The sequence below is a fragment of the Melospiza melodia genome, chromosome 1, assembly GCF_035770615.1.
Source record: "Melospiza melodia melodia isolate bMelMel2 chromosome 1, bMelMel2.pri, whole genome shotgun sequence".
Taxonomy (NCBI): domain Eukaryota; kingdom Metazoa; phylum Chordata; class Aves; order Passeriformes; family Passerellidae; genus Melospiza; species Melospiza melodia.
This window is the reverse complement of record NC_086194.1, coordinates 138,392,138-138,416,395: the sequence shown is the minus strand read 5'-3', so window position 1 is coordinate 138,416,395 and position 24,258 is coordinate 138,392,138. Positions and strand designations below refer to the sequence as shown.

Sequence of the window (24,258 nt, the reverse complement as noted above, 5' to 3'; positions counted from 1 at the left end):
AGTGCCATTTGTCCTATAGATGGCCAGGAAACCAAGAGATTGCATGCCTTCTGAAGGTGTTTGTTTTGACTTCAGTACGGCCCAGATATCCCCAAAGGAATTCAGTCATCTTCCCATACAGTAAGAAAATGAAATCTGGTACCAAAACAAACCACAGGTGATGGTTTAAGGAAGATAGGCCAGGTGAAATGTTTGCTGCAAATCCATGGCATGCTGCAAGATGTTTCTACTGCTCCTTCTTTTACAAGGTTAGGAACTTCTTGAACTGATATAATGATTTATTGGAACTGAGCACAACACAACTTGTCATCAGAAATCACCATAAAGCTTGGGGAGAAACACAAAGCATTCCTCCACATTTCCATACTGTGGTATTAAAACTCACTGTGTATATTATATATATATATATATATACATACTATGTACACATATATTTATAAAGCTCTATAGGTACTTTTTTAAGTAAAAGAAAAAACATAAGATGGTTGCATCTTAAGGAAAAGTTATCCTGATAGTTCTCTCTAAAGAAGTAGGCTCCACTTTATTTTTTTCCCTTTAATGTGAATGCTCACAGGTTGTATGTTAGGCTTGTTTTGTTGGAGGAAGCTGGTTACTGAAGGAGCCTGGTTCTGAGAGCATAGGATTCATCCTTCAGGATTCAGAAGTCCTGAGGGGCTCAGCTGTCAGGAGTCATTGACATTTAAAGGAGAGGAGGCTGTCTTCTGTGAAAACTATGCAAGTCTCTCAAAGGTTTTGAAAACATGGAGTAAATGCAAACTATATATATTGACTTGAAGGCAAGGTGCTCCTGGTAACCTGCATAACTGCAGATGTGAGCTGCTGCACCACCCTAGATTTGGATACAGAGGATGAAATTCACTGTTATCCCAGGAGCACTGCTGATGCTGACATCCATTCAGATCCATTTTGTTAACAGAGGAAGAATAGAGATCTTCACTGTTAGTAAAAGCTGCTGTTGAATATGTTGGGATAAGAGAAAAAAATTACAAAGACAGATTCAAATTAATTTGGAGTCACAGAAGGGAGACTAGGGGGCATTTCAGTGATGTAGTAAATTAGTGCCGAGATCTTTCACCTCCAGCCACTGGGTTCAAACTCATGCCAAGCTGCAGGCTGATAACAAACAAGTGATTTAAACTGTGTCCTTACTAGGGCATGGCCATGGTTTCTTGTGCATGCCTATCCTCAGCTGGAAAGTGTTTCTGTTATATTAAATGTCAGAATGTGGGATTATTGCTTTGTAAAATTTACAAAACTGATATATTTTCAACATTAATTATGATATTTAAACCAGTAGGTTTGTCTTGATTAAATTAAACTATTTCAAAACACAGCAATTGAAATTAATGCAACTATTTTATATGAGCATTCTCACAAGAATATGGAAGCTCTTTATTCACTTATTTATATATGAAGAGTTAATGTGTGTATGCATATACTCATAGTCATTTTTTAAAAATAATAAAAATACTAGAGAAGGGAATTGTCTGTTTTAAAAACCTTAAACCCTTAATCTTTCCTTTTTACATAGTAGCTAGACTTGGATGTAGCTAATGTCATTTGGATGTTCAGTACAACATATGCTCAAAAGCACAGCCAGCTATATTGATAAGATAACCCTACTTCTCCACATACTATGGGTACAGATTTGAATTTAACACTGTTAAGCTGTGGAGGTGAAATGAGAGATCATGTGAGGCCTTTTTCAAAGATCCAACCATAAAGCATACATTCAAATGATACCAAGTGATAAATTCATAAAAGTGGAACAGCTCCATGTTTATGTTTCTCTCACGCTCCATAACTCAGACATTTTGCAGATATGTTTGGTTGTGCCATACGCTCTGCTTCTATCAGAAATTTACAAAGATCTGAATAATGTTATACAAAAATTGGGAGAAAAGCTCTGGTATTTTTCATTGTTGCGATTATGATCTGGTGTATGGTATAGGTGACAGAACACCTATATACTAGACAAGATGAGATACAACTTTCAGTAGGTATCTCAAACTGTGTGAAATAAATATTATTTTATGTATTTATTTTATTTTGGAAATGTATTATAATCTCTCATTGCTGAGGCAATATTTTATTAATCGTTCTCTCCTGGAGGAAAAATAATATCACAGTAGTCAGTTGGGAATTCTTACAGTTCTGGAAGCTGCACAAGACAGCTTTTATCAAGAAAATTACCTTTTAGAGAATTAGAGAAGCATAGATGTTTGTTAATAAAACCCCAAATGTATAGCCTAAAAGTGCCATTCTTGCTCACTAGAGTAATTCTGTTTACTTCAGGAGAAGGAACTATTCCTGTGACAGTATAAAGCACTGGTGATTTTTTTAATTTCCTAAATAATTCATCTCTGGGGATGGATAATGCATATTCGAACATTTTAATTGTAGTGTATTATATTCTATTTTCAGACTAAGAGCTAGCATATACAGCAATTTTCAGTGGTATTGTATAATGAGTAATGTCTCTGATTAAAGATTATTTATGTGCTTGGTTTTTTTATGATTATTATTTTTATTTACTCCATAGACATCACAAAATATCATGGGCTGGCATCTCTACAGTAGCTCGGAGCTGCTCTTTAAAATGTCCTTGACTTTAAATAAGTATATAGCCAGAATAGGCATATTCTTGGCTTCAATGTAATTTGCCTTAGTCCACTCTCTGACAAGGCTGTTTAGGAGGGTGGATGCCAGTGGTTTCCAAGAGGAAAATTTATACTGGGGGAAATTCAGCGTTTGACAGTAACACAAAAGGACATGAGAGGCAGGTATGAAGGCACCTACTACAAGGGACTCCAAATTTTAATTGGACTTTTCTTTGCTTCTGCAATACTAACAATTGGAGAATTATCAATAATTAAATAAAAACAGTGGAGTCCTTCTGACATCATTCAGCTTAGGGGGAAATATTAATGCACTGCATTATTTTAACAATGAGTCGTGTGTTCTGCTTGGGCTGTATACTGGGAAGAGTGTGACTTTGCAAAGGGGAACATGAAAGGATAGCAGTATCCTTCTCCATTGCATTTTCTTGTTTTTTCACATGCTCGTTTAGGGAATGGGATTGCTAAGAATATTTCTTTTTACCTCAATAAAAAAAATACTCTGCAGTTTGAATATTCTGTTTTAAATATAAAGAACCAGCCTAAATCTTGGTATACCTTTCCAGTAAGAATAGAGGTTAGAGTGCCTTTACAGCTTTACCTGTCTGGGCTTTCAAGTTACCATTGCTAAAATACACCATCAGCTCATGGGTGCTGCCTCTCCTTTCATGTCTTGTTAAAGGCAGGGCTAACACGTCAAAGGGCATTGTGAGCCTCCCAGAGCCCTCCTGGCTCTCTTCAGTTCCATATAGGTAGTCCTGAAGGCTAAATGCAAAGCAATAATGAGCTTTTTATTGCCACGTGATAGCTGTCTGATTTCTGATAGCTGTTTGATTTTCAGGTAATCGGTTCATTTGTGATAGAAGAGGTGAGGATGATTTAAGAACTTCTTGGAAACATGCCTCACTGCATTAGCAACTGAAACCAACCCAGACTTAGCAGAGGCTTTTTCATACTTTTCAGTACAGTATTTTAGAGGTCATTAAATGTGAAGTTAATTAATCCTTATGATTCCTTTGGGAGATGGAGGATTTTTATTAGTCCTGTTTTACAAACGGGGAAACTGAGATAGTTTCAGGTAGCTATGTGGTGAACCACTAGTGGAGCTAGGATGACAGCAGAACACCTCCTAACTGGTACATTGGCTTCTTCCTCAGCTGAAAACTATGCTCTTTTACTGCTGGACTGCTGCATTTCCAAGCTTTTTTATACCTATGCCCATTGTTAGTGCCTTAAGCCTCCTTAAATTCAAGCTCCAGGTGTCACAAATTCTGTATCCAGTGAATGAGACATATTGTTAAGATGTCTGCCAAAATTTTAATTTAATAGCCTTGCCATTCATTACATAAGAATTCTAGGAGAGCATGAAGTGCAGGGCTATTTTTGGTGTGTGCCATTCACTTCCTTTGACCACACCTGTGCTTCTCTCCACTTGTCTATCACAATTTCTTTTGTCTCTCTGTTGCTGGAAAATTTCTGACCCTGAGATCCATTTAGAGGCAGAAGCCTTGCTGAAAACACTCTCATTTACTGCACAGTCTCAATTTGCCCCCTGAAAAATATCTACTATTATGATACACTGAAGCTGTGGAAGAAGAAAACAAGCCTGCAGGTGATGGCTGGATCCTAACATATAAAGAAAGGGATACACTGACACTAGACATCTTTAATTCTGATACTTCCCAATTTTAGGCTGGATAAAACAAGGTGTCTTGAATTTGAGATTTAAAGTGTCATTCCTTGGGTTTGTTTGTTTCCCTTGTATTCTCAGAGGGCCCAAAGGAAGCACTCTGCTTGCCATTGTAGCAACAACTTCCCATGTAGGTGATGATGGCCCTCCCAACCCCAGCCTCCGAGACTACGGCACACAGGCTGTTTTGGCTTGTTAGGGGATTAACAACTTCAGCTGAAAGCGTAATAAGCCTTTTATCCTTTAGGCACCAGCTATTACAGGGGCATGTACATCACGTTTGAGCAGTGCCCTATCTAGCAGGATTGAAAAAGAAACAAAGGAGGAGTGCAGGACAGTCGAGGGGAGAGACCGCAGCAGCCTGGGACAGGGTGTATTGAGCCCTGGATGGTTTTGCTTTCTGACTGATTTGGCTGCTCATGGGGTTGATTCACAATCTGCAAAGAAGAGGGCTCTGCTGGGGTGGTGGCTCCTGGGGACCCTGCCTCTGTCTGCCTTTAACCATGCTGTATTTCCTTTTCATTGCACCTGCAAGCAGTACTCGGGAGCAAGGCACTAAATTTTGTATACCGTCTGGATGTCAGCAAGCATTGCAAAGAGGGGGGTTGTATTCCAGTTAGGATGCTGTTTTGGCTTTGTAGATAATGCAAGTGGGACAGTGTAGCTCCAGGTTTGTTTTGCTCACTCCAGCGTGCTGAGCTAGATTAAAAAACATTTTCATTTTCACCTCATTTCTCAGAGAAAAAATTTTCCCCATTATTATTTTCTCTCCTTCTCCAAGAAACTGTTTTATTTTGTTGTAAACAGATAGAAAAAAATCCTTTGTTTCTAAATTCTTCTTTCTCTAAACCTCATCCTGATTTTAATTCCAGGAGGAGCAGTGTTTTGAGCCATGGTTTTATTACCGTACGGTGTACTCAGAAACCTGCCTTAGACATTTTTTTTTGTTTGTTTATGACTTCACAAGAAATGTGTAATATTTCTGTATTGATAACATATTGTTAAATTTATAAGGCAGATCACCAGCATTATGGTTATGGGCTGAGTTCATGATATATTTCTGATAAGTCCATCTTTGGATCCAACACTGACTTCAGTAGAGAGTTTCACCCTCCTGACTTTGGGCTGTCAGCATATGGTAAAACCACAACTTTTAGCAGTCCAAATACTGCCCCATGTCTGCTGATCTCCTGGGTCCTGGATATTGAAATATGATGGTTGAAAGAGTCATGTAAGAAAGCAGAGAGTGAGAGGGTGATGGGACAAGGTGAGGGGTGGCTGCAGCCATAAGGATGTCAGCGAAGTGCAAAGTGATACCACATGCCAGAAAATACTGCAACTACCTCTTGCATTTTGTATAAGCAATTTTCCAGTCTGTTGTCTTCTGTCAAATGCAATGTTCTGAGACATTTAAATAAAATAAATACTGCTGTTGAGTTATATTTAGAACCATGTGAAATTTCTCTAGTGAAACTCCCAGCTAGGCAAAACATGCCGGCTTTCAGGTTTCTGTACCGCTTGAAGCTTCATCGGTGTTTGTCAAAGAGGTTGCTCATGAAATCTGATGGTGAAGGTGGCTGCTTTCCAAAAGAGGCTCTGCCTGCCACTATGGACACTGCTGGAAGGCTTGGGCAAACCAGGGCTGGGTCTGGGTGAGCCTAGGCAGAGAGCTGAGTTTCTCACAGGTGGAAGGTCAAAAAAGCAAATGATGAGACGGGCTGCTAATGGAAATTGAAATGAAGGTTTGCATAAACCTCCCACCCCTGCTCGTTTTAATCATTGAGCTCTCACATTTGCCTATCTTCCCAGACATGCATCGCTTATCTAATGAGAATGGGTGTTGGTGTAATGAGTACCAGCACATGTGGGGGCTGGCCAGGGCAAGAGTAGGTTTGTAGAAATCCTTCCAGAGGTGGGGTGGGGGCCATGGTGGGGCCCTGGGGTCTGCCCTGAGCACCGGTCTCCCTCCCTCTCCTCTAGCCTGTATAGGGTTGCTCCCAGCACCTCTGCCCTGGGGAGTCACCCTCACCCTAAAGTGCTTCCCAGGAGCACCATTTTGCCCTCTAGATGCAGCTGGATGCACATTACTCAGCTCTAGCCCCGTTTTGAGGCTTCTTGAGGATGGAGTGTCAGGTGTATACATCCTTCTGGTTTTAGGGAGTTAGGGAAGGATGCTGGCAGTGCAACAGTTTGTAAGGATAGGGCCACTGGTGCCACACAGGCTCCAGTTAGTGCCACAGGGCCTCCAGTGCATGTTTCACTGCACTTTTCCCCCCAGTACTAACATGCAGTCAAATGGATTTTGATAAACCAGTGAGTGATGTTCTCTCTCCCTTTTCCTCATAAGATGGGGAGGGGAGGGAAGGGGGGCCTGAGTGTACCTTTAAATCACTGTGGTTTTTCTTCATAAGGATCCCCCAAATAATTTCAAAATACATGAAAGCTTTATTGTAAAATAGACATCCGTGAGAAAGCAGGCATATTTGTTCATCATAGTTGTGGTTTAGTTCTGGAGGTTATGGAATAAAATGAAAATTTAAACAGCATTTAAAATAATTCCATAAATTGCTTAACAGCTTGTTTTATTAGTATTTTTAACTCAATAGGACCCTTTTTCATTCATTTAAGTGTTAACCTTGTTTGATAACATGCTAGGAAGTGGTACAGAAACCTTTATTCTTCCAGAGGGTTGGATTCTTTTGTGAGATATGATAGACAAAGCTGGCATCCCTTGTGGAGGATATGTAAAGCCTGTCTCCAGACATTGTGACATTGCTACAGACAGAGTTTGTCATCCATAAATTTACAGCTTATTTCAGTCTATTCATAAATTGACTAAATTTTTTTTTGAAAGAAAAAAATATATATAGGTGTATAAAATACCCAGTTACAGGTTGTGTTCTATTTAGCCCTTGATTGAAACGTATTGCTCCTCAGTATCTTTTAGCTATGAAAATTATAATATGGAACAGAGATTAGAATGAAATTATCATGGCTAGAAGGCATTTACTCAGTGGTGGCAGCCACATAAACCTGAGCCCTGAGAATGATGATAATGCATTAGGTTCTGCATGCCCGATATTATTGCTGTACATTATGTATGTTTCATTTATACTATTTCGCACACACCAGCAACGCTGACAGATAGGTAATTACTCTCTGCGCCAATGAACACTTATCAGCCCCGCCGCTGTTTATTGCTGGGATGAAGTGCGCTTGTCAGTCAAGGTCACTTGTTTGTGTGTCCTTTTTAATAGTTCTTTCACAGTTGTTGAACTTTGCAGGTGCTTCTTATGGCAAACTTTCGGCACGTTGCTTTAAGACATTGCCCGCCTTATTAAAGTAATTTATATTTATGGCTTTAATTGACAAACAACCAAGTTTCAGGAAGCAGCACTGGAAAGAGGAAGGACTTGCTGGTCAGCTGATCTGTGGGTTTGTTGGGTCATGGATGACCTCAAAAGCGGCGTGTTGCAGAGACTCGCAGAGCCTGCTGTGCCACCAGCATAAGCTGGTGAAATCTCTTGTGATAAAGACAAACATGAATTTAATGGTAATGGATACCAGCACAATCTGCAGACTGCTGTAGGGCTACTGCTTGTGCTTTTTGGTAGAACATTTGCAAGTTCTGAACAGAGCTCTTATTGTTTGCGCCCTCAGGACATGCATGTTAAAGACCAAGCCACTTTGTTTGTCTTCAAATCAGTGTTTTCTTTTCTGCAAGAAGCTTCATAGAAACTATTGCATAAAATATGCTTTCCAGGCTATGTGTGTGCCTCTAACATTTTTTTTTTCCATTCTTAAAACTAATAGCGTGAAAGGTATTATGGCAAGCCCACAATTTCTTGGGTTGCAAAGAAAAAATTCAGAAGCTTTCTCTTTTCCTTCCTTCCTTCCTTCCTTCCTTCCTTCCTTCCTTCCTTCCTTCCTTCCTTCCTTCCTTCCTTCCTTCCTTCCTTCCTTCCTTCCTTCCTTCCTTCCTTCCTTCCTTCCTTCCTTCCTTCCTTCCTTCCTTCCTTCCTTCCTTCCTTCCTTCCTTCCTTCCTTCCATTAGAAAAAAAAGAGAATAATCTCTAGGATATAACAGTTTATCCAGCCAAGATAACTGGAGCTATATCCTTAAGCCTGTAATCACCCCGAGTTTGTGTGCTGTGAGATTTATACTGCAGTTCCTTATTACCAAAGAAACAGCTAAAAAGGATTTATGTAGTGTGTGCAGTGTGTGTGTCTGGAATTTCTGTATGTTCCAACTTCTGCATTCTGGTGCCTCCTTGGTCCTTTTTGTAGAGGACACGATTTTGAAGTGTAGACTGAACATTCAATTAAATGCAAATTTTATTCAGGCATTAAAGCAGAATCACATTCATTCATTAAACTCAAATGATGCTTTTATTTAAGAAAATATATCAGCACATGGTAGCACCACATGCTGCTTATAAATAACTATGGTGATCTGGTTGTGCAAAAGTATATAATTTCATTATTAAAGGATTTAAACTCCTTACAAGGTGCATGGTGTCCATGAATGTTTCACTTAATTTGATTACATCCATAGAAAAAGCATTTCACTTACATGGGTAGCAGTGGGTCTCCTGTCTTACAGCACCGTTCTAATGCATTATGATCCCAATCTCACACTTGTATGTTCTGACTTGGCTGGATGTATTTAATATTTTGGGTACGTAAATGCAGATTTGAGCAATTTGATTTGTTTCTGAATCGAGCCTATCATGCTTCCACATTTTCAAACCACTTCCTTTTCTTAGTTCTTAGTTACCAGAGTGTTACAAAGAAAGGGGTTTGATCTCATGTAGATAGCATAGCATTAATTACCCTGACACTAATTAAACTGCATCAAACAAATACCACCGTGTTCCTCAGGGGGACAACAGAAGGCAGTTTAAAATAATTACTGGAGCTTCATGCATGTGTGAAGTTTTCATTACTCTTAGGACACAAGCAAAAGAGATTTGATATCATTAAAATTCCCCCCTTTAGTGTTTGCAAAAAAAATGACTAAAATTTCCTCAGAGCATATTGATGTCTAAATAGTAGTGATTTCAGTTCTTGAGAATAGTAACTTTTCTTTAAGAATTGTAAGCCTGTGAAGCAGGAACAGGTGTTCCAGTCCACATTCTGGTATGATTATGTATTAGCTTATGTTTGTCAGACCATTTCATTAACCACCCACTGCTATCACATATACATATACTTTGTTCTTTCTGAACCATGAAATGAAATGCATATATCTTCACTAATGCTTGCTATCAATGTAAATGAGAAAAGGAGGCTTATTACCAATCACTGCTGCTGTGAAGCACACACCTCTGTACAGTTACAGGTAATAAACATCTTTTTGTAAGTAGGAAGCAAGATATATTGAGTTCTGCATACAGTAAGCAGCAGACGTGCCTTTCGCTGTACTCCAGTGTTAATAGATTGCAATTCCCAGTCGTGTACACATTCAACAGGATGTCCTGAAGCACCTTCCTGAACCAGAAGGTGCTATTCCTCTTCATCCTCATTTATATCTTGCAAATGTTTTGAAGCTAGTGAAACTTTGCTGGCCAGTGGTTAATGGGCATCTTCTCCATGGAAAATTGGAGCATGTTTGTGCCAGTGAGCAAGTGCCAGTTTCTGGATCAGCTGTCACTCATGTCAGAGCCAGCAGTAGCTTTACAGGCCCTTTGAAAAAGTGGATGGAAGAATGATGTCCCTGCCCAGGATGGGGGCTTGGACCAGACAGCCTTTGGAAGGTCCCTTCCAACCCATCCCATTCCATGTGGTTCCACAAGCCAGACCGGCAAGCAAAGATGACACAGACAGTAAAGTCAGGCAGTGCAGGTTTCCAAATTTGCTGCAAGTTCTGTACTTTGCTAATGCTCACTTGATCATGCACAAAGCGCCACTTTCCATTTCCCAAGTTTATGAGTGTGTGTGCTTTGTATTTCCCAGTGCTCTAAAAGCCACCAAGCCCAATGTACAGGGTCATTTAGCCTCTTGATTGCTGGAGGTCAATACAGCGTTAGTAAACTTCACTGAATTTAGTACTGATGGACTGTGGTGAAAGGTATGTGAGACAGAAAGCATCTCTAGCTCTGCACTACTCCTAATATTCTATGTGTGATTCTTTCTCAAAATTTGATTATGTATAATTTAAATGTATATAGTCATGTATCATAGCCTGCTTATTTTCTGGAACCTTTGAGGAACGATTTAAAATATTTCTCTGTAATGGAAGGCCTGATTATGCTGATGGTGCTCCTTTTTTTTAAATTACAGTATTGTCTTGATATTACTAAATCTGCTGCCTGCAATATAACAGTGAATTAGGGTTGTGCAATTGACAGACTAAGTAGAGATGATCAAAATTGATTGGAGAGGAAATACAAAATTAATCCAGTTGTAGGATTCTGTGAACCCAACAAACATGCACAGCAGAATACTTTTATTTCTTTGGAGCCAGATGGTTTGTCCTATTTTAAGCTGATAGATTCTTCATGCATTTCTTTTGGATGTCATTGGTTTTAACTGCCAGACAGTATCTACTGTTAGAAGTTTCCTTATTCCTGGATTATTTAAAGAGTATTTTTGGCACATTCAAATGATCATACTGTACACCAAGTTAATTTTTCCTTACACTTAGCTCATACGTGAAAAAAGTGTTTATATAATGAAAAAAACCCTCTAAAATGAACAGTTCTTTTTTTCCTTCTTTTGACATGATGTTGACAGAAGTCGCTTTGATGTAGTTTAGAGTCATGAATTTTCTATCTGTTCTGTTTTTCCTGGGGCTCCATCTATTCAGACATCCTGATCTGTCATTTTGCAACACTTTGTGAAGTGCTTGACAGATAGCGGTTTTGACAAGTGCTGGACATCAGCAGCAATTCAGAATAAGCAGTGTATATTTCTCCAGGTAAAGTGACAAAACGTCTAAAAGCGTAAGAAGAACTGTACAGTCTTCAATCACATTTAATGTTACAAAGCAAGACTTTTTCTGCTTTCTCCATTTGTTCTAGTAATGTGCAGTGGCTCAGACTTGAGTATCTGCTGGAATTTTGGATTGATGACTTTCTCTTTTCCTTTTGTATTTCCTAGTACGTGACTAATTCCTTCAGTCGGATTAAAAAATGGAAGCACTTGCTGAGACAGATCTAGAAAATTGCAGCACAGCTAAAGTTACATGTAACAATAATTTCCAGGGTGTTCTAGTGTTTGACAAAAACAACATGTATGTGATCAATTATCTCTGCATTTGTTGCTGTTACTTTGTTGGGTTTTGTGGGGTTTTTTTGGTAATTTAATTTTAATTCTACAAATATAGAATGGGTGAAGAACAAAATTTAGGAAAGTCACTATTATTAATTAATTATTCTATTTCCTATTCCACATCCCAACCCCTTTCTTGATGGTGGTTTATATTACATCACCCATAGGTAATCATAGATTACATATTTACATGATGTAGTATATTGAAAATGTAAAACATTTCGTATAATTATTCTGCATCTGTATTCACTCAAGAAACAGCTGTTGAAAGTTGAGGGAGATGCAAAATGGCACAGCCTGAAGATGTTCTTGTTCATTCAGCTAACTCCTTTTTGATGTGATACCTACTGGCAGGGTTGTGTGGTGAATTCAACTTCTTTGACAGCCATCAGCCCCACTGACCAGTAGTTTCAGTTTTTATAGTTAGGGGAAAGATGAGAAAAAATATTTCCATAATTTAGATTTTTTTTTTCAGCTGCTGGATCGAAAGCCCCTGCCAACAGCTATCTAAATCAACACCATGCCAACATGTTCTGTAGTCCGAAGGTCACTCAAACATCTGGCCCCACAGTCTTGTTCTTTAAGGTTTGTCACTGGGCAGCATCTGTTTATAGATTCTTTCTCAACCTCTCTTTGATCACTTTGACAGCAAAAAGAAGCTTCTATCACCCTTGATGTGTTAAGATAAAAATATCAGGAACATCAGAGCATTGTAAAATTTGGTGCAATTTCATATAATACTGTATCTGCATTTTTAATTTCTTATGTTTGATTTTTTTTTTCCTTGGCTGAGTTAGAGGGAATTATGTATTACTTTCTGCTGTTGAGATTAAAAAAAAATATTGTCAGAGCTGATATGTTCAGTGGGAATGTGAAAATGACTGCACTAAGCAGGTCTTGCCCAGCTGAGCTTGGTCAGCATTTAAAAAAAGTTTGGAAAGTGAGCAGAGCCGGCATATTTAGCTCTGGTCTATTTTGAGTAACGTGTTATCTAACTCCCTTTACTATGTCCTGTGTACTCCTACAAAGAGCTACCTATTTCATAAAGGTTTACATATGCTCTTACGTGTTTGGATATTTCTTCTATAAATAACCATTGGGGATGTGGAAATATCATAGATTCCATGTTTCCTTTTACTAACTTCCAGTGATTTTTTAGGTCTACTTTTGCCAAACAATTTGGAATTTTTTGCTTTTTTTCTCAACAAGAATAAGTAAGTTCTCTTTGCCCTGGGTCTTTTGCTTTAAAAAAAAACATTTGGTAGTCTTTCATAATGTTAGAATGATCATATTTATGAGCACCATAGAAATCTGGTTTGTACCATAATGGAAAAGATCTTAGGTTACATCTTATGGAATGGTATGGTCCTACCCTCAGCAAAGACACTTTGTTTGATATGTAACCCAGGGAAAGATGCAATTGTAATGTGAATGAGTAAAATTATGGGTAATTTTTGTTTATGCACCTCCAGAGTTTGTGGCAAATGATGCAGACAGCCTGAGTGCTTTGTTACTCCACAGAACTGCTACAGCTTGGTATCAGTTATTCACAGCTACTCGTGTTCAGCAGAGGGAGGTCTCTTCATGAGAGCCTTATTAAATGTGCACATAAAGCACATAGTCCTGTACATCTGCCATGAAAAGTCACCTCCATTGTGTGGTGGTGGGCTTATGGATGTATATCCATCTCTTAGATAAAAATAAGCTGCAAATTAATTTTTTCTTAGCTAATGACAGCCAATAGGTCACTAAAATTTTCATTATCAGCTGAGCCTATAACCTTATGTAGAAATCAGCAGCAGACTGATCTTAGCTGGGCTCTGTCTAGCTTTACAAAATGAAATATATGGAGTGGCCCAAGTGAGGGGTCTCCATCCCTGTTCTCTGAGGTGTAACCATCCTGGGCCTTGGGAGCATGGAGCATTCTCCTCTCAACTGCTGGTAATGTAACAAGAAAGGGACACCTGAGCAGTGAGGGGTGGTACTGCTGGTGGATTGGAGCTTTAGTTAAAAACTCAGTTTTCCACAAGAATACAGGAAGTCATAAAGAATCTTAGTGGAGAAGCTAGGTTTGCACCCAACACAGAGGAGAGAAGAATCCAAAAAGCAGGTATGGCCTTCTTCCCCAGCAGAACATCCCATCTCAGGGCTGCTCAGAATGAAGAAGCACCCCCAGGTAAAGGATGTCCAGTGGCTGTGAGGGGCAAGATGACATGGCCACTTGATGAGAGTTCTTGATGAATGAAATAAGGGAAAGGTCAGTCTTTAGAGATATTTTTGGGAAGAAGTGACAACATTTTGTTAAAATCTAATATGCAAAGAAGGCCAAGTCTAAGACTGTAGATCTGAAATATACAGAGGGTAGGCGCTTCCATAGTAACTGTGAAAGAGATGTAGGCTTTGAATTTAAATTCCAGCTAGCACATTTAATAGTGTACAAACTGTTTTGGATAGATACTTCAGAGTAATTCTGACCAGGATCTTGCTTTTTATTAGAGCAGCCTTGTGCAATGGATCCATTGTAGAATCCTACAGTTCACCTGTCTTGTACTTCATGTCAGGATGCTTTCTTTGCAGTTTCTCTTTCTGTGTAATCTTTCAAGTTTATTTGAAAGTATGAGCCATACTCCTTTTCATGTGCCTTACTGCTTTTAACTGCTCAATCCCCATCATCCTTCCTCCTACAGCTCTCCTTTCCTTTGTAGCAATATTTTATCTATTCTCTTTGTCTGCTTGAAGAAAAGCTCATTGTTGAAGATCTGAATTAGTGAAAACAAGTCCTACCTACAGCAGATTTGACTCAGGAAATAGCTGAAGGAGATGACATAAGAAAGCAAAGGCTGTTCAGTGGGAATTCTGCCTCATAAACTTTTTTAGAACAGCTGCAGATGGTGTCACCTCCAAGAATCAGAAGGTTCATCCTGTGCTGAGAGAGACATCGGCATTTTCCGAGAAAAATAATGCAGGTTTGCATAAGAGAAACCTTGCTTACAACTCACCTCACCTTCTGGGGTGAGTTGTGGAGAATTGTTCTTGGAGGTGTGCAGGTTTCAGCAGTGGGAAGGCTACATGCTTGTGCTAATTGAACTGGAAGATGGTACTAGGTGGAAGAGTATTTATATAACCCACAATTGCTTAGGTTTAAGATGAGCAAGTAAGTAATTGCACAGAAGCTGTCCAGGAATACCAAAATCTGAAAGAATGAGAAGAATTGGTAAATTCAATTTCTTGTGTAAGGCTCAAATAGTGTTAAAACTTCAGTCAAAACTGATGAAGTAAAAAGCTAGATAGGGATGAGTTTATATAAATATTCACATTGTAAGCAGTAAGCACATACATGAAAGCAGTATAGTTTGCACCATAGCTGCAAGATCAGACCTCTGCTTCACTAGTTGCAAAAAAGCTTATATTAGCTTGTGTTTTATCTACTGTTTTTCTTTCACAAATAGATTTTAAATAATGTATTAATAAAGAATGAACAATCTTTTGGTCTGGGAGTACATATGAATGAAGACTGTATTCTCTTGTGTCTGCTTCTGGCTTCCTTCCTTCACTCCCCAGATTAGAAATGTGTTTTATTAACATTTTCTGTTTGTCATTTTATGTTTAAAGAAAAGAATAGTCTAGGTGAGACTGACATCTCCCAGAGCTAGATTTCCTGTTGGCTCTAGAGCCAGCAGCAGGTGTGTGCCAGGGAGGGCATGGCAGGAGAAGTATGCACAGACACATGCCTTTTGCCTCTTGCACTTTCTGTGAATCAGAGACTCGGGCTTTCTGGCCTATGAGCAGTATTTTTATAATTTTAAACTTTCCATTGATGGATTTTGCTGCATAGCTAACACTTCAAACTTAATTTCTACATTAGTTTCCATGGGCACCCTGCCAGGCTCTAGTTAAAGGCCAGCTCTTTAAAATCCACAAGGTCGGGACCAACTTGGTTGAGATATTGCTGCTTGTTCACTGGAGTTCAGCATTTTTCTTACTCTTGTTTTCTGTCTTCCAAGGTCTTTGGGTGACTTCTAAATCTATTCCTTTCTTTTTCAGCTCGACGTTCCTCTTTGTTTTGTTCTCGATCCCGTTCTCCCTCCCCTTTTACCTTCTTCCCTCTCCAGGAGCTCCCCTCAGGCACTGAGCCCACACAGTGGAGATGGGACCCACTGGCTGAGCACAGGGTGTTGCAGGCACACTGGGGAAAAAGCCACTGCAAGCACCTCCCTGGTGGACCAAGCATGTTCTGCTGGTTAGAAAACAGGCATTTTGGTGGGGTTATCAGCTCCATTTTTGAGTCAATAAGTGCTTCTAATTAAGGATCACGGGCCTTTAATGTGTCAGTTACGTCTTGGAAATGAGATGTTGGCATTGTTCTGTGTTGTCTGGGAGCACAACTGGTTTAAAGCCCCTAGGAAGACATCCCTGACTCACTGGCTGCAAGGCAGATTTGAGCTGATGGCTGATGTTTGTTTTCTGTGGTGAAACTTCCCACAGATAGTATTGAAGGCTGAAGAGCCTTTCCAAGGCACACTGGAATATTTTATGTAAATAAGAAAGCAGACTGATTTCAGTGCAAAAAAGCATATTACAGAAGCTATAGGTATTTTGCCACATTTCTTGCACAAACTGTTTTTGCCACCTGTAATTAAAAATGAGATAATCCCAGCAATTTGAGAAAGTCTTATATGATTAATATCCATTTCCTTGTTGCTTGCTGCAGTGAAAGATAATTAATTGTAAAGACATTTTTAGAAGCAGTACAATAATCTTCTCTAACCAAAAGCAAATGTTTAAAAAGTAAGAAAATTGATAATGCAATTAATTATGTGGATATTACAATAATCTAACCTCCTTGGTAGAAATTTGGTGCCTAGGGACAGTATTATCCACACATTAAATTGAAATGAACAATAACATCCTCTTTATCATTGCAGTCTAGCACACGGCAGATGTAACGTAACTGCAGCCCTTGAGAGTTGCCTAGGTTGAGATTTCAGAGCAGTTCTGGAAAATGCAGATCTGTTCACAAAAGATCTTTCTCTAAATATCCTAAAAGGTGTTTCAGATAGAAATGTTAAGACTTACCCTAAATGTATTCAAAGGCTTTGCATATAAAATGCTTCCAAAGGCTTCCTAATTTCACAGGTGGATTTGTATCTAGATGATGGGTTAATGATGCTGTGTCCACCTGCTTTTGAGCTTTAACCTGTGTTTTGCATACATTAGCTCCACAGGTAAACATTCACTGAACATGGAGTTTTGTTAATTGCAAATATTGTATTTCAAACTCAGCCATATTATTTCCAAAACAAATCTTAATGAAGGAAACAATAAACATAAACACTTATTTTTAAAATGCTAATGTACAAGAAAATAAATTAAAGATATTGTTGAGTGTATATATGGAAAATAATACAGAGTTGCTGCAAGCTGTTTTGCTGAATGTTTTCTTGAAGGACTTCAAACTCTTAACCAATTGGGTATATGGTTATGATTTACATACAATATTTTCCTAATATTACAGATGGCAGTAGAAGCTCAAGATTAAATTACTTATCTGGTATTCAATTAGACACCAACAGGTTGCTTATAATGTAACAAGAAAATGAGCATTTAGAGTCATATGAGTTGCCACAGTAAAATGATAATGTACAAGTAGGTAAAATACAGCACATAAAGAAATGGCAGGAATTTAATTAGCTCAGTATAGGTGTGTGTAATAATGTGTTATTTGTAATATGAATGTATGCTTTGTTGCTTATTCATTATAAAGGAGAGATCATTATAAATTATCTTTATTAGTAAAAAAACAAACAATGTATCTATTGCAAGTAGTGGAAAAAATCCTTAAATTGTGACATATAGAAGATAAAAGGAAGTTTTTGTGTTTGATGTGTTGGTTGTTGTTTTATTTGAATTTATATAAACATAGACATAAATTTCTCTAATCTTTAGAAGTCTCTACAGCAAACCATGAAGTTCTGATGTGTGATTCTCCTTTCTATGGAAAATCAATATGCTGTTTGGAGGAGCAGCACAGTGTGCCAGGTGGTGCCCTGGTGTTGGGATGCAGAGCAGCAGGGGCTCAGAAGCTGAAGACACCATAAAGGAGTGGACATTTATGAAATAGTTGCTCTGCAAAAACTTTGCTGTACAAGTTTTAACTTGATATCTGATTTCTGCTGCCTTCCAGCTGACTTCACCTTGGGGCACACACAGCATCTCCTGGGTTCTGCCTCTGCCTAGGAGAAATATGAACTTGCAGGAGCTCCTGTGGGCTTCAGCAGGTATTGCTCAAGAGCACCTGTGATTCTTCTTGTATAAATGGGGCCCAAACTAAAAATGGGGTCATCTTCTACCTGAATTTACTTGCTTGGAAATTAGTGAGTTAGCTAAATGACATCAAGCTTGTTCTTAGTTCATATTTCTGGTCTGTATGTGGCCTGGCCCTGGGCTTTAGTCAAGATGACTTGAGCTAAGAGAGCTGTAGCAAGGCTTGGCAGTGTGAGCAGAGTTTATGTTTCAGACAGTGCTGTCCATCAGCTCCATCAGGAGGTCCTCACCTGCAGCAGGCAATTCAGAGGGGGCTGCATTTCATGTAATTTTCCTTGTAAACACACTTAGAGCAGGAGCTCTTGAAGCTACACAAGCCTCAAATCACATGAAAATAAAACTAAAACAAGCAACAACTTCCCCCCTAAACAAAATAAAGCAAAACAAAACCCGACAAACAAACAATCCCTCTCATCCAAATAACAAAAATCCATCTTTGGACATGTAGATCCATAATCTGTACATAGCTACATGCTTAATTCTGCTCTATGCTTTGAATTAAGCATTTGCTTGTGATCAGCAGAGTTTGGAGCCCTGTACTGCATAGTGCTTAAATTTTTTTGCTGGTATGGTAAGACCATGGTATTCTAATGTACGTGTCCTGAATTATATAATACTACTGAGCACCCTTTCTAATTTTCTTAATGCTGTGAGTCATTCAGCTTCTGGGCATTAGTTAAGTTGTTACATAGATGATTTCCCTCATAATTATAGAGAGTTTTGCTGCCTTGTTTTTTCTCTTTTTCTTTGGCAAACAGGATTGTTTCAGTAGTGGTAATAGGGTTGCCGTTGCTATTGTGAGTTTAGTCAGCTGTGAAGCTGCACTTATGTTTGTTATTACCCTGCAATTCGTTATGAAATACTGCCTATTAATTATTTCACTGAAATGTAGCTGCTGGACCTGTGGGACATTCCACTTTCTCCTGTTGCTGTACATTTCCATTCATTTTAATGGCAGTTCAGGCAGTTTCTTTACGTTTATATGTAATTTCCCTTGGCTGTCACTGCCTGCTCCTTCTCGATACTTCAGTCAATATTTTCCACTGTTGGTTAAATTCATGTTTCTGCTCAGGAGCTGTCAGTGTAACTCCCAATTCCTTATTTCCTCTTTGATGCTGTAGTTGAACATTGAGGCATAGAGGGGTGGAGGTCAGGGGTACAACACCTCTGATTCACTGTAGAGCAGCTTTCCAGAATAATACCCATTTTTAAGCACTAAAATGTTTGACCTGTAACCCTCCTTGGTTGCTGCATTTGCCTTAATAGCTCCATTTTTGTTTCCCTTTGGCTCTGTTTGGTATTGAAGTGGACTTATTGGGAAGTTAATAGCTATCACGACAATTTTTATTTTCTAAATGAAACAATGCCCCCTGGTGCTCTAGGATTCGAGAGGTCTGATTTTACAGTCAAAATAAAAATAAAACCAAATAAAATCTTTTCAGACAGATACTTACTGTTCCTAAATTTGCCAGCTACCACTCAAATGCTGTCACTGTCACTCACAGGGGATGGGGAAGAACACTTGTCAGCACTGAGCAACAAAGAGAGTCACAAGGAGAGTAACAGGGAATAAAAGCAAATTACAAAAGAGACAAGTCCATTAGGCAGGTTAAAAGCAAATTACAGAAGAGAAAAATAAAATGAAAGACTTAAGAAATAGTCTAATGAAAGAACAGTTGGAGAAATGGAAAATTAAAACTGTCTGCTCAATGAAATGTTAAATCTAGATAGTGATAGAGAAGAAGCAATAATATTAAAAAATGGAAGTACTTTTTTTAAAAAATATTTCATTTAATAAAGGCATTATAGAAGAAAAGGACAAAGAGGGTAAGTGTGAAAAATTTGCAATGAAGAGCATTAAATTAAAATGGCAAATATAAAAAGAAAGAGAATTTTGAAGGTATATGTAAGTGCATGAGTGCTACAGGAATTAGTAGAATAAATGTAGTTTAATATTTTCTGTGCCTAACAAAACAGATTATCGATGCAGAAATTTAATCCAAAGTACCATCAGAGTTAAAATGTAAGCAAAGCTGATAAAGCAATGAGATGAAGCAGTTGATCTCTCTTCAGTTGAGCTTGTCACTAGCATTTGATTCTGTAAAAATTAAGATGCTAAAGTACAAAATTATTCTTGATGGGTATGGCACGCATGGGAACCTCAAGAATGTTGCTTGTCCTAGTTGCAGACAGCAAACTCCAGCACAGCATGCCTTCCCACAGCCTTGCAGCTGACGGGAGCCTCAGCTTTGGAAGACCAATCAATAGAGCAGAGACTGCCATAAATCACCGTCTCACATGGAGTGCGGGGCTATGAACACTACCAGAGCTGTCTGTAAAGCCAAAACAGACACAAAAAAAACCCCAACAAATAAAGCCAGGAGAAAGGCAAAGGAAACCACCACTTGCTGCAGCTGCAAGATGTATAAACAACTCGCACTCTCCGTTTTTTTTCAGTCACAGGCAAGGATAAAATAGCGCAGCTCAGAAGCAGGGATGACTGAAATGGCTTTAAGGTAGCTGTATGTTCCCACAGTCCTGGAGCAGCAATGAGTCAGTCAAGTCCCTCACTGTAAGTTAGAATGGCCTGAAGGCTGCTCTAAATCATTCTGGCTGCCAGTGACCCTGCAACAGCAGAGGGGCTGCTGGGGCATAGCAAAGTCTTGGCTGCACTTCCCTTCCTTTGGCCATGTCCTCTGGCCCATCCTGAGGAGCTGTTGGGAGGGGGCTGAGGGGGAGTCGGGGGACAAGAAAGGGAAAAGCACAGAAGTGGCTGTGATGCCCGTTCTGCTGGAAGACCAGAGCTTCTGCTCTGGCTGGCAGAGGTCCAGTGGCTGGCTGTGGTCAGAACTGATCCCAGCACAGGCAAGAAGAATTCTGTGGCTGGGCCATGAACAGGTGCAGTGATTGGGTCTGATTTTATTAATCTGATTTTCAAAGGCAGTTTGAGAGCTCTTCAGATAATATAGAGTCCCTTTTCCCTGAGACTCTCATCTGTTAATGACTGGTTTGTAAGTCCTACACATGTGCAAGTGTATGCATTCTATGACCACCACTGTAGTTTTTGTCAGTATATCAGTGTTAGTGAGATATTATATCTACCAAGTACTATCTGGCCTAGCAATAGCAGTATTCAAGTTAACACTGCTATGTGGATTTATACTACTGATTGTAACTTGGTTTTACCTGCTCTTATAAACTAAAAACATCCTCCAATTTGTAAGAAGAAAGTGAGGCTGTGATTCAATTTGCTTATTTCTTTTTTTGTTATTTTAAGAAGAAAATTCCTAATAATATTAAGAACAAATAACAGCAGTCAATAACCCTAGCTCCAGATATTTGCATTTTGTACTGGGATGATTTGATGCTGTTGTCAGTCACCTCTGAATGATCCTATATGTGAAGACCATTCCTCACATATAGGATAATTCAGCTGCAGTTTAAGAGTGTAATTTGTTTCCAAACTCTTATGTAAATATTTCAATCTTGCTACTTCAGTGTGAACAAAATGTTTGTGGTTTAAAAGAAGACCATTACATTCTTAAAAGACTGTTTTCAAGCCAAAGGGCTGAAACCTTCCCTTTCTCTCACTAAACAGGAAACTGCCCAGCCTTACTAGTGAGTAGTCCAAATGGAAATTTACCAAACTGATTAGTCAGAGCAGGCTATTGAGTGCACTCTTAGAGGAGATCCTACAACAGAGGAAAAATTATTACCCCTTTTAATAGTTCCTTAAAACCATTCCCAGAATTTTGTTTTCAGTCAGCTGGGTATTTCATGATGTGCAACAGAAGTAGAATGATGTTTGGAAGTACTGAGCCAAGACCACTGGTCTTATAAGTAATGGACATGCCCATAAGTTATCCAGAGATGTATTCTTAACCTGCATATATACAGTATAAAGGCTATAGTTTATATTTGCTGATTTTTTTTGTTTTTTAGCAAAAGTGTGAGGAGCTCCCTTCCCCCGTGGACTAAACCTCCATGAAGGTCAAAGTAGAAGGTCATGGACATGCCATTTGCTGCCTGTAGTTTATCTGAGACAAAAATCTATGATCTCTTGATTAGCAAATGGTAGAAGAATGGTAGTTTGCAGCCACAGGTGTGGTGTGCATGTGAGGGAGCACAGAAGCTATAACTAAATTTAATGCCATTGATATGATAGCTTATAATGTCGTCTTGGCTTTTTCTGATAATTTAGAACAGAAATTTTTAAAGAAAAAGAGGGAAGATGTATGTGCTAGTTGGATGTATGCCAACACTGGTTGACAGAGTCAGCAGCTGAAGACTAAATCTTCAGGGTGTAAATTCTTTTAGCTCAGTTGATGCCAGGAGAGCTGTGTCAGACTGCAGTACTTTAAGCTCTGTCCTGAGGACACCCAGTACCATCAGCAAGAACTGCAAGCATGGAATCAGTTGAGTTCCTTGGAAAGGATTCAGTGCTTTCCTGCCAGGAGCTCAGCACCAGTAGTGGTCCTGAAGATCTAGTGCTGCCAGAAGAGACACATAACCTCTGTCTGCTGCCTTTGATCAGAACTGAGGGGAAAACTGTTTTGTGTTATCTTTGAGTCTGAAAACTGCTGACATCCCAAAACACTGAAGATCATCTGACTCTGTGGGAGTTCCCTGTTGCTGTCTTCTCCCTGGCCTTTTTAGGTTAGGACAGTTTGCAGTAATTTGTGCTGGTGTGTGGGAGATTGTTCCAGAGTCTTACCTGTGACAATCCAGACACAAAGACCTACCTACAAGGGTAAGCTTTTCATCCCATCTACAGTATTGTCTTAAAAGAGCCTACTGAGTAGGCATCTCTGATTTAGCAGCAGGATGGAGCTGAAATCATGTCCTGATATGCAAGCATTTTGGATTATTTAATAACTTAATTTTTCCTTGAGGATTGATAGCTTAGTCTGTCATTTTTTTGTTTGATATTTTATGATCTGATGATTTCTCCTCACATATTTTAGTCAGGCATATTATGTATCACTGTTGCTTTATGTTTTCTATTACTGGGAATTAATTTTTCACACAGTATCTTCATTTAATTATATAATACAATCACATGTGCATCTGCATGAATATGAAGAATCTGTTCTAATTTAGCCATTATATATTATGCTATCTTGGGTTTTCCAGTAAAAATTCCCAAGTTTTTTGTTTTAGCATAACAATAGTCATATTCATTGCTTCTTACATTTTAACAAAAGGACTCAGATGCCAGTTCATAGATTGACATAATCAGCTTTGTCTCTTAATTAGAAAAGAGAATAAAGCTGTTTAAGGGTGTCAATAAAATGACAGATGCATCATTAACAGAAGGCTACATTGTATCAGAATGGTGCAGATCTTTGGAATTGAAATGTTAAAAAATTTTACTGGTAACCTTTTGTTTCTAATTTTCATTTTCTTGTAATTTTTTCATAATTTAAAAATAGCAAAGGTACATAATACAGCATAAAATACAGAACAGTTACTGGTAGTAGAGAACTCAAGTTTATAACCAGAGTAGAGCTATAGCTATGAAAATTTAGGATTTCTGCCTACACTCAATACAAAATTCAGCATGGTCAGTGCACTCTTTGGCCATGCCTTTGATGCACTCCTCATCATCCCTGTGATGTCACCAGTTGTTTATGAGCAGTGGGATAGCATGCAGAGTATGAAATTCAGGACTCACCTTATGCTTGACTTCTTGGTGCAGCACAGGGTATGAAATCTTTCCACAATCAGTCTGAATATTCAGAGTAGTATTGATTTCAGTGAGTCCATATTTCTCCAGCTGTTTATAACACTGTTGATACCCACTTATCCTTTGGAGTAAAGGAAGTTTTTACACTTTTAACACACAATGGCTTTCAGTAAGAACAAACAAAAATTGCAGAATGTGACAAAATTGCAAATATTTAAACACTGGGACAATGGGAATGCATGTTTTGGGATTCAAGCATAGCGATAGAAATAAGATTGAGTGCTGTATCTATGATCAGTCAGAGGTGGCTCATCCCAGCAGGATCTGATGCCCAGGGCATACACAAGACCCAGCACCTCATATCAGCTTTACTGACAACCTGAGCTGGAGGATTTTCAGATTTCTTACAGATCCAACTGTCTTCTGGCAAGCAATATTGAGGTACTTTCTAGGACAAAATCCGTGCTGTTTTTCCTATTCAGCACCAGTCGTATGACACAGTTTGGGGTGCTAATGGTCTGGCTCCTAGGTCACATAGCAAGACAAATGAGAGTCCATCCTTAAATGTACTCAAAACACCCACTCCTACAGCCTTCTGTGCTAGATGAGTGCTGTGAAGCCAGTCTTGAAACCTTCTAAGCAAAGGC

General features: G+C 38.9%; 1 protein-coding gene across 2 annotated transcripts in view; it reads left to right on the top strand.

Annotated features, from left to right (window-relative positions):
* LOC134425150 (cytochrome P450 7B1) overlaps window positions 1–24,258 on the top strand; it is a 124,623-nt gene that overhangs the window by 65,664 nt on the left and 34,701 nt on the right. The window contains exon 1 of one of the 2 annotated variants that reach the window (XM_063169452.1): window positions 12,102–12,186. The exons of the other annotated variant lie outside the window; for it this stretch is intronic. Coding sequence (XP_063025522.1) covers window positions 12,122–12,186 — 65 coding nt within the window. The 5' untranslated portion in view covers window positions 12,102–12,121. Of the gene's footprint in view, window positions 1–12,101; window positions 12,187–24,258 lie in introns of those variants that run through there. 2 annotated transcript variants of the gene reach the window in all.